At 41.5% G+C, this 10,627-nt stretch overlaps 1 protein-coding gene across 5 annotated transcripts in view; it reads right to left on the bottom strand.

Annotated features, from left to right (window-relative positions):
• Nucleotides 1–764: 764 nt before the first annotated feature.
• Nucleotides 765–10,627, bottom strand: part of dacha (dachshund a) — a 376,942-nt gene continuing 367,079 nt past the window's right edge. For all 5 annotated transcript variants that reach the window (XM_073058389.1, XM_073058390.1, XM_073058391.1 and 2 more), the window contains one exon: nucleotides 765–1,291. In XM_073058389.1, the coding sequence (XP_072914490.1) occupies nucleotides 1,257–1,291 (35 nt within the window). In that variant the 3' untranslated portion in view covers nucleotides 765–1,256. The remainder of the gene's footprint in view (nucleotides 1,292–10,627) is intronic.

The following is a 10,627-nucleotide window of genomic DNA, read 5'->3' as shown; positions in this document are numbered from 1 at the left end:
AAGCAGTAAGAATTCTTGTGTATAATTTTCCTTAAGGTTGAGATAGGGAGTGTAACTCAGCTGTTTTTCCAGCTGCATACACATCCATAAATCATTAATAAGGCAGTTAACTGAAGCAAAAATATAAATGATCTGTGCTACCCAACTGAACACTCTTAATTGACTTCCAGTTACTTACAATTCATTTCTTCACTTAAAGTGATGATTACATTGGAACAAGTTCCTATTTGGAACAGTGCAGACGTAAGGCATTTGCAACTGAGAGTTCTACAGTGCTGCATTGAGTGTAAGCTTTCTTTAACAATGTCTGCACGTGATAAGCAGTGAGCTTGTGGTAGTTATACTTCACTACAAAGCTATAAACAATAATTAACATCAGCACCAATTTTACTGTCAATTTGAATTGAACAGCAGGGACAATGTTTTGTGAACAGCTTTGCAAAGACAAAAGACAAACTGAAAGTTCTATTAACATTGTATCTTTACTAGTTAACATTCCTTTTTACTGGTCAGAAGTTGAAATTTAAACTAAATATTTTTAAGAAATTATGGTAGCGTATATGAGCGACTAGCCATTTAAAAAGGTTTCATTTTCTAATATTCTACTGCATATATTTCACTTCCTTCCCCAATATTTGAGTGGAGTGCAAAAGATGTTAATGACAAATCAATGCTTTTCTTGCAGATGGATCACAAAACTGAAGCAAAACATTGCCATTTTTCCGTCATTTTATCTAAGTAGGGCCCTTTTTTAAATAGACCAGTTTTAACAGAGAAAGCTTTATTAATAATTACAATAAACAGTTTTGTTGCAGGATTTCTTCAGCCATTAATTACAAAGCTCTTCAGTTGCCTTTGGGCTAATTGTTCTCAACAGCCTTGTATAAGACCTGACGTGCTGTAAATTCACCAATCTGCAATGTCTTCTGTTTGTGTTGGCTGCTGGTGCGCTTTAAAATAGCATGGCACACTATGCTTTAACCAACAAGGCATGACTCTTACCAAGTACATTGTTCTGGTGCAGCAAATCTAGTATAAAATCTTCACCACATTGGCAACATTACCTGCAGCGCAAACGATGCTACAGCACTAATCCACCACAATGCATGTGGTTACTTTTTTTTAATCCTTATTAAAATGCATGAATTGAGGTCCTTTGATTGAAAGTGGCTTGAAGTGTTTGCTGTACCCAGCCATTGTTTCACTAGAGTGTGGAAATGTTGTCCTTACATGGTTCAGTTTGGTAAAATTGTCTCTCAGTACAGGATTGATGTTTTCATGTATGTTCTATCTGAAAGAGAATAGAAACAATTATTCTGCAACAGGAACATAAAGAACTGGAATTTAAAAATGAATGGGTGGTTGATAGTTATCATAAATTCAACTGACCCAAAACCAGATACAATCATCATCAAATCATAATTTGTTGTGGCATTTTCCACAGATTAAGCTATGTGCATCGTCAACTTCTTCATTATTATTACTGGGTATTCTTCTGCAACTAGATGGAGCTCTTCCTTATTTAAGAGGCTTTCAAAGTCATTATACTTGAAACTACCACAAGAGTGGTGGTGGCACACCTGATAGCTGAAGGAATAGCAAGACTGGAAATGAGCAATGGTGATTCAGCCCTTGCTCTAAAATCCATCAACCAAATGTTATTTTTATCTACAAGCAACCTTTATCACTAAATCAACTCTACTTAACCTTCTCTCTAATGCATTCTCAGATTTAAATGTTCTGATTTAATTGCTGGACAATAGTTTAATCAATGAGCAAGTTATTTGCTAAGCAAGTGATGGAATTAAAAGCAAAAGTATGATACAGTAGTTGTGTACGCTAATGGAAGATTATAGAGGATGGCCTTTTACTTATCCTTGATTATAATCTACCCAAAGACTTCAGAATTCAGAATTTCCTACTTTTTAAAGCTGTGATAACAATAAAACAAATTGGTTTTACTGCCCCCATTATTAACCAACATCAACTAATTCAGCATTTTGCGTTCTGCGTATGAGACAGAATCTACAGCACAGACACAAGCATTCAGCCAAATCTATATTTATATTTATTATCCACAGTCCTCTCCTTCCATTCCATGTACCTCATCCCACTCTTTCTGCACAACTGTTTCCTCTGACATACTTATCTAGATGCCTTTCTAAGACATTTATACTGTCTCAGTAATTAATTCTTTCCTTATTTCTCTATTAAATTATTTTGAACATTTGATTTCTTGTACTAGACTTTTCCACCTGGAAACTTACTTCATAAATGTTCACAATTTGTCTAGCTCAAAGTTCGAAGTAAATTTATTATCAAAGATCATATACATCTGAAACCCTGAGATTCATTGTCTTGTGGGCATACTCAATAAATCCATAGAATAATAACCATAACAGAATCACCACACTAACGTGGGCATTCAACCAGTGTACAAAAGACAACAAACTTTGCAAATACAAAAGAAATAATAATAATAAACATATAAGCAATAAATATCAAGCATGAAATAACAAGATAAAGAGTCCTTAAAGTGAGGCCATTGGTTGTGAGAACACCAGAAATAGAGTGAGTGTAGTTATCCTCTTTTGTTCAAGTGCCTGATGGTTGAGGGGTAATAACTGTTCCTGAACCTGGTGGTGTGAGTTTTGAGGCTCCTGTACCTTCTTCTTGATGGCAACAGTAAGAGGACAGCATGTCCTGAGTAGTGGGGATCCAAAAGGATGGGTGCTGTTTTCCTGCGGCAGCATTTTGTGTGGACGTGCTGAATGGTGGGATGGTTTTGTGCGTGTTGGACAGGTTGCATCCACTAGGGCATTGGTGCTCCATGCCAGGCTGTGATGTAGCCAGTCAATATTTTCTCCACTACATATCTACAGAAGTCTGTCAAAGTTTTAGATGCCATGCAGAATCTTCACAAACTCTAAAGGAAGTGGAGGAGTAGCCATGTTTTCTTCATAATTGAAATGACATGCTGGGCCCAGGACAGTACCTCTGAAATAATAACACCAAGGAATTTAAAGTCCTTCTCTGATACTCCAATGAGGAGTAACTCATGAACCTCTGGTTTTCTTCTCCTTTAGTCAATAATCAGCTCCTTATTCTTTCTGACAATGAATAAGAGGTTATTGTTATGGCGCCACTCAGCCAGATTTTCAACCTCCCTCTGGTGTGCTGATTCATCTCCACCTTTCGGCAGACTTGAGTAAGGCATTGGAGCTGTGCTTTAGCTATACAGCCAGTAGTGTAAAGCAGCTAGGGCAACAGGATAAGCACACAGTCTTGTGGTGCACCTGTGCTGATGGAGATTTTGGAGGAGATGTTGTGGCCAGTTCAAACTGCCTGGGACTGTTATTACTGCCGCTGAGTCCTACCGCTCGTCTTATTCCGCTACTACCCCCTATCCTCCCCGCAACTCCCAACCTTCCCTCCATCCCTCATCACCCCTCCATTCCTCTGATCCCTCATCCTCCCCTCAGCCCGCTCTCCCTGAACATCCCAACCCCCCTCTCCCTCCTGAGACCTCCCACTCTTTACCCTCCTCTGACCCCAGCCTCAATCCTTGCCATGTCTTCACCTTCTCCTCTGACCTTCCCCGCTCTGAGGCAGAGAGTTCTGTGCTTAGCAAGGGCCTCACTTCTGTCCCCCTCCATCCACAACTCAGTGAGTTCCATGCCCGGCATGATGCTGAACTCTTCTTCCGTTGCCTACATCTCCGAGCCTACTACTTTAACAAGGATTCCCCTCCCCCTATCGATGACTCCTTCTCCCGTCTTCAACCCTCCTCCTCCTCCTGGACACCCCCACCGAGCCTTCTACCTGCACTCGATCTTTTCATCTCCAACTGTCGCCGAGACATCAACCGTCTCAACTTCACCACTCCTCTCTCCTGTTCCAACCTCACTCCCTCTGAACGCACTGCCCTCCACTCTCTCCGCACTAATCCTAACCTCACCATCAAACCCACAGACAAAGGTGGTGCCATAGTAGTCTGGCAGACGGACCTCCTCACTGAGGCCAAACGGCAGCTCTCTGGCACCTCCTCTTACTTACCCCTGGAACAGTACCCCTCCAAAATCATCAAACCATTGTCTCCCGTACTATCACTGCCATTATCAACTCTGGAGACCTTCCATCCTCAGCCAAAAAACTCATAATTCCCACATCCCGCACTGCTCGGTTTTACCTCCTCCCCGAGATCCACAAGCCTGACTGTCCTGGTAGGCCTGCTCTTGCCCCACCGAACTTGTATCTGCCTACCTGGACTCCATTTTGTCACCCATAGTTCAGTCCCTCCCCACCTATACCTGGGATGCATCCCATACCCTCCACCTCTTCAATAACTTCCAGTTCCCCGGTCCAGACTGCTTCATTTTCACTATGGATGTCCAATCCTTATACACTTCCATTCCCCATCAAGAAGGCCTCAAAGCCATCTGCTACTTTCTTGACAATAGACCTCACCAGTTCCCCATCACCACCACACTCCTCTGGTTGGCCGAACTGGTACTCACACTTAATAACTTCTCTTTCGGCTCTTCCCACTTTCTTCAGACCAAGGGTGTAGCTATGGGCACTCGCATGGGCCCCAGCTATGCCTACCTCCATGGGTTATGTAGAACAGTCTATGCTCCAAATCTATACTGGTACTGCTCCCCAACTTTTCCTTCGCTACATTGACGACTACATTGGTGCTGCTTCCTGCACCCATGCTGAGCTCGTCAATTTCATCGACATTGCCTCTAACTTTCACCCAGCCCTTAAATTCACTTGGTCCATCTCGGACACTTCTCTCCCCTTTCTCGATCTCTCAGTCTCAATCTCTGGAGACAGACTGTCCACTGACATCTTCTCTAAACGCACTGACTCCCATAACTACCTTGATTATACTTCTTCCCACCCTGGCAAATGTAAAAATGCTATTTCCTATTCCCAGTTCCTCTGTCTCCACCGCATCTGCTCCCAGGATGAGGCTTTCCGTTCCAGAACATCTCAAATGTCCTCTTTCTTTAAGAATCATGGTTTCCCTTCTGCCATCATCAATGATGCCCTCACCCGCATCTCCTCCATTTCCCGCACTTCAGCCCTCACCCCATCCTCCTGTCACTACAACAGGGACCGTGTTCCCCTTGTCCTCACCTACCACCCCACCAGCCTCTGGATCCAGCATATTATCCTCCGCAACTTCCGCCACCATCAACAGGACCCCATCACTAAGGACATCTTTCCCTCTCTACCCCTCTCTGCTTTTCACAGGGATCGTTCCCTCTGTGACTGCCTGGTCCACACGTCCCTCCCCACAGATCTCCCACCTGGTACTTATCCCTGCAAGCGTAAGTGCTACACCTGTCCCTACACCTCCTCTCTTTCCACCATTCAGGGCCCCAAACAGTCCTTCCAGGTGAGGCAACACTTCACTTGTGAGTCTGTTGGGGTCATCTATTGCATCTGGTGCTCCCGGTGCGGCCTCCTCTACATCAGCGAGACCCGACGCAGACTGGGGGACTGCTTCATCGAGCACCTCCACTCCGTCCACCAAAACAGACAGGATCTCCCGGTTGCCACCCACTTCAACTCTCCTTCACATTCCCATTTGGATCTGTCCATACATGGCCTCCTCTACTGCCATGATGAGGCCAAACTCAGGTTGGAGGAGCAACACCTCATATACTGTCTGGGTAGTCTCCAGCCCCTTGGTATGAACATCAAATTCTCCACCTTCTGGTAATTCCCTCCCTCTCCCGTTCCCTATCACACTTTCACTCTGCCGCCTCTTCTAGCTGCCTATCACCTCTTTCATGATTCTGCCTTCTTCTACTACCCATAGTACTTTCCCCTTAAATTCCTTCTTGACCTCCCCCACCCCTTGATCTTTCCTCTGATTGGTTTTTCACCTGCACCTTCCCCCTCCCTCCACTTTTTTTATAGGGCCCCTGCCCCCTCCTTCTTCAGTCCTGACGAAGGGTCTCGGCTCGAAACGTTGACTGCTCCTTTCAATGGATGCTGCCGGACCTGCTGAGTTCATCCAGCTTGTTTGTACGTGTTGATTTGACCCCAGCATCTGCAGTGTACTTTGTGTCAAACTGACTGGGGTCTGCAAGTGAAGGAATCGAGGATCCAATTGCACAAGGAGGTGTTGAGGCCAAGGTCTTGGAGCTATTGATTAGTTTTGAGGGGATGATGGTATTGAGTGTTAAGCTGTAGTCGATAAAGAGCATCCTAATGTACGCATCCTTTGCTGTCCAGATGTTCCAGATTCCAGATGACCCCACTACCAATCTTGGAATAACTCTGCCTCAGTTTCACAATAGTCAAAACCAGTTCAATATTTCCTGAAAGCTCCAATCTTTCAATTCTGGTCCTATCACTTGAAGCCCTTTTCTATTTTCTCCAGAGCTTCTACGTCCTACATATAGTATGAAGATGGGAAGTCTTCATGTTACTTCGTGTGGTGCCCAGTTGTACTGTACAAGCTTCACATCACCACTGTACTTCTGTTTTTCATCACTAATGTGCTGGGTGCCAACTAATCAACTTCAAGATTATTTCCAATCCTCTAATGTCTGCTCTGCCATTTACACAAGTGCAGGAGATTGAACATCTGCTCCATTCTTTGGCACAGAATTACAGTTTGCTGTTCCTTGCTTTTCTTTTAGGGTATCAGATTGATTTTATTCAGCCTTTGCTACCCTGACTTCTAATTTTCTTTCAGTTCCACTTGCTCACAAATATTTTCTTCTTTGGCTTCTGGTTCCTTCCTCTGTAGTTCTTGTTTCTTTTTAGTATTTACTTTCTCTGTCTGCCTCCTCCAGTCTTAATCTTTTTCTTGAGAGCTATATAAATGCAAAGGTGTTACCCTATCTAATTACAATCATTACTACAGAGACAGGAAGCATCTGTCTTAGTCTTTTGTACCTCCTGTACCATATTACCACCATCAATAATACCTGGTTATGCTGATGACCTATTTAGTAATTTTAACAATGAATAAATATCCAAACTGGTAAGTTAACTATCTCATTCAACTGAGTACAATGAAATGCTCAGTTTTGTATAACTGCAGGCAATTTGATATACAGCTGACTATAACAGATAGTTTAAGGAAATAGGAAATAAATCCTGTTTATTCTTTCTTTCTTTCTTTATATATATATATAATTATATCCCAGTTGCGTCCTGACTTTGGAATTAAATGTAATTTACACATCTAAGCTCCAAGTTGGATTCATGTATTGGCCCTGAATTTGTTGCCAGAGATCAGCTCTCAGTTTGTGCAGTTTCCCCAGTAGGAGAAACAGAAGCAGGCTTGGTCCTCATGTCTAGGCCCTACAGAATGACAAGGCCTTTGGCTGTACAGATGATTTTGTATGGGACAATTAAAAACACCCCCATCCACAAAACAGCTGAAAAACAAAACTTTAATGGAAGGCTAATTGCTCTTGTTGATGGGCTACCATTTTTTTCAAAAATTCTGAATGTTTCTGATATTTAAATAGAATTAAAGTTTTGCAAATGAATGTTGAAAATCAATTAAATTCTAACATAATATATCCTCATATTTTATTCTAAAACATCTGTTTGCTTAAACAGTGCAGACACTTTACTGTTTATTATCATTCTCTTCCACTGAAATCCAAAAAAAAAACTCATGTGGCAAATCACAATTAGTGCTGGTTGTCCAAGCTAAGTCAGAAATTTTTGCACTCCCATTCTGGTGTCCATATGGAGTCCTACATTATTTCAGGAGGTTACTAATGATTACTAAGAACCAACTTTATCTTTATTATTGTTTCCTGGCTCAGAATTGTAGGGGGTTGTGAATACAGTCCAGTCAGAGCAAATGAGTCTCCCCTCTCTTGACTCCACCTACTATCCACTGCCGACATTATGAAGGACCCACCCATTCTTCCTTCTCCTCCTTTCCTATTGGGAAGAAGAAGCAAAAGCTTGAAAGCATGTAAACCAGTGTTAGCAGACTCTTGAATGGACCTCTCATACATTAAAGATGAATGCTTGATATCCCAGTCAACCTCATTGTGGCCTTTGCATTTTACTGTTTATGTGCACTATTCAAGTTCAAAGTTCAAAGTAAATTTATTATAAAGTTTGTATATGTCACCATATACAACCTTGAGATTTATTTTCTTGCAGGCACTTACAGGGAAAACAAAATACAATTGAAAACTAGACATAAACAAAGAATCAGCGTGCAAGAGAAGGCAAACTATGCAAATAAAGCTGAGAACCTGAACTGTAAAGAGTCCTTGACAGTGAGACAGTGGATCATAAGGAATGGTGAATGAAGTTATCCACGTTCGTTCGGCAGCCTGATGGTTGTAGGGTAATAATTGTCCCTGAGCCTCGTGGGGTAGGACCTAAGGCACCTGTACCTCCTGCTGAATTGTAGTAGTGAAAAGAGGGCATGACCTGGATGGTAGAAGTCTTTGATTATGGATTCCACTTCCTTGTACAGCGCTCCATATAAATGTATTCAACGGTCAAGAGAGCTTTGCCTGGGGATAGACTGGGCTATATCCACCACTCTCTGTAAACATTTCCATTTCTAGAAATTGGTGTTTCTACACCAGCGCTGCAATTTCTATGTAGCTACAACACCATGTACAGCATTGTTCTCTTTTTACTACCTCAATATGGCATAATCTGCCTGGCCGACATGCAAACAAAATGCTTGTTACTATATCTCAGTAGCCATGACAACAATAAACCACTAGAATGTATGTCTAAAACATATCACAATTTGCTAAGCGAATGTCTCAAATACGTAAATTGATTAAAATAAAGCTCTTTCAGATCAAACTTTTTAACTGTGCTTTTGGATTCTTGGTTTTCCCACGAACAGTTTTTCCCTTTCATTTTCCACTTGACATCTCTCCATTCCCCAGTAATATTAACGTCCTTCTCTTTAGGGGCATCATATAAATCAGTAGCTGGCGCCTACCTCCTGCTGCTAGTTTTGTTTTCAGTGGTCACAACTCCTGGTGTCCTGATCATAAGTGTCCATGCTCCTATTCCTTGTTATCAATGCTGTTCTAGGCAACTGGACCGCACACTTGATTGCAGCACTTAATTGGATCAGACATATAGCATTTCAGAAGGGTTAGAATTTACCACTCGCTGGCTTCTTGAGGAAGTCCTCATCCTCATTTGCTACTATTCCATTTTCCTTCCTAAATTTAATTTTATTGGGACTAAAGGGAGGAAAACTCTGTTCAGAAGCACTATATAAATGCAATAGTAAGCAAGTAGACATCTAATTTGTGCAATGCCTGCACTGACCTCAGCTTTAATGAAAAGTAAGCATGTTTCTAAAAAAAAATTCTCAAGAACAACAGTTGTTTTGTACAGAGTAGAGAGTTACTCATTTTGTATTGTCTTTCAACACAAACTTTTAGAGTAAATAAAAACTAGACAGAACCGTGATAATCCAATCTTAATTCCAAAGCCACTGTTTAGTTAATTAAGAACAGGAAGAGGCTAATTAGTAACAGAGTGTTTTGTGAGTTTACAGTGTGTTTTAGAGCTGGCAACATGATCTAATATACAGGCAGGGACAGGAAGGATATAAACAAGAATAGCAATTGGGAAGAAAGCGGAATGGGAATTCTCCAGAGTGTCACTGAGGCTTGGGAATTTTATGACTAGGATACTTCATTGATGCTTTACAAGTAGAATGCACACTTAGCCATGACCTTGGCCATACAGCAGAATACTCCAATAAGTGAACCATACCATATGAGAATACATTCCTTGCATTTGAGCCAAAGATGAATTATTTATTTAATATCTGGTGATTCACAAGAAAATGCTGCAAATCTGTAAACCATGTCTGGATTCCTAGGGCTGTACTCCCAGTCACCATTTCTACTTCTGCACCTCACCATACAGCCAACCATTTCACCTGGGTTTACCCCTACACTCCTCTTTAGAGGCTTTGCATAATGCCTACATCTGAAATCCAGCAACGCATGCTCTCGTACATCTCTGGCCAGAGGCTGAAATCATTGCTGGAACTGTTGAGCTAACCATTGAGCTGCATGTGCAAAAGCTGACAAACTGTGTCAGTTCTCTGTCTGTACTGTGCAAGTCTACCGAGCTTTCCTCTGTTATTTGTGTTTTTAATGATTCGATTCAATTGCATTATTCCGGCTTTACGATTTTAATTAATGCATTCATTGTTTGCAATTATTTTTGGCAATGTCTGACTGCTGTGTATGTAGTTTATTTGAAATGTTTTATGCATTTTGACAATGCACAAGTCCCTTAATGTTTGCTGCAAAAAAAACATGTTAAAGCTAATGCTGGTTAAAGGTTGTTCTCTGTGTTAAATGTGTTAATTGATTTTAAAAAGAGCTAACACCACACCAGCACTTCAGCTGTATTGCTGCTGACTCCACAATCAGAGCAAAAAAAACTCTCCAGAGATAAACCAAATAGAAAAGCAGGAGCCTTCCCAGCAGCATTAAGAAAGTAGTTATAGTTCATCTCTAAGACAATCACAGGAGATTTCGTAAAAGTTTCTTAACAAAAGATGCATTGTCCAAGTGATGCAAAAATTTCCCACCATTGTCTGGAAGAAGGAATGTCCCACATAAGGCTAAGTATT

This window comes from Hemitrygon akajei, chromosome 10 (genome assembly GCF_048418815.1).
Source record: "Hemitrygon akajei chromosome 10, sHemAka1.3, whole genome shotgun sequence".
NCBI lineage: Eukaryota > Metazoa > Chordata > Chondrichthyes > Myliobatiformes > Dasyatidae > Hemitrygon > Hemitrygon akajei.
The sequence above is the reverse complement of the archived record's forward strand: the minus strand, read 5'-3'. Positions and strand labels throughout refer to the sequence as shown.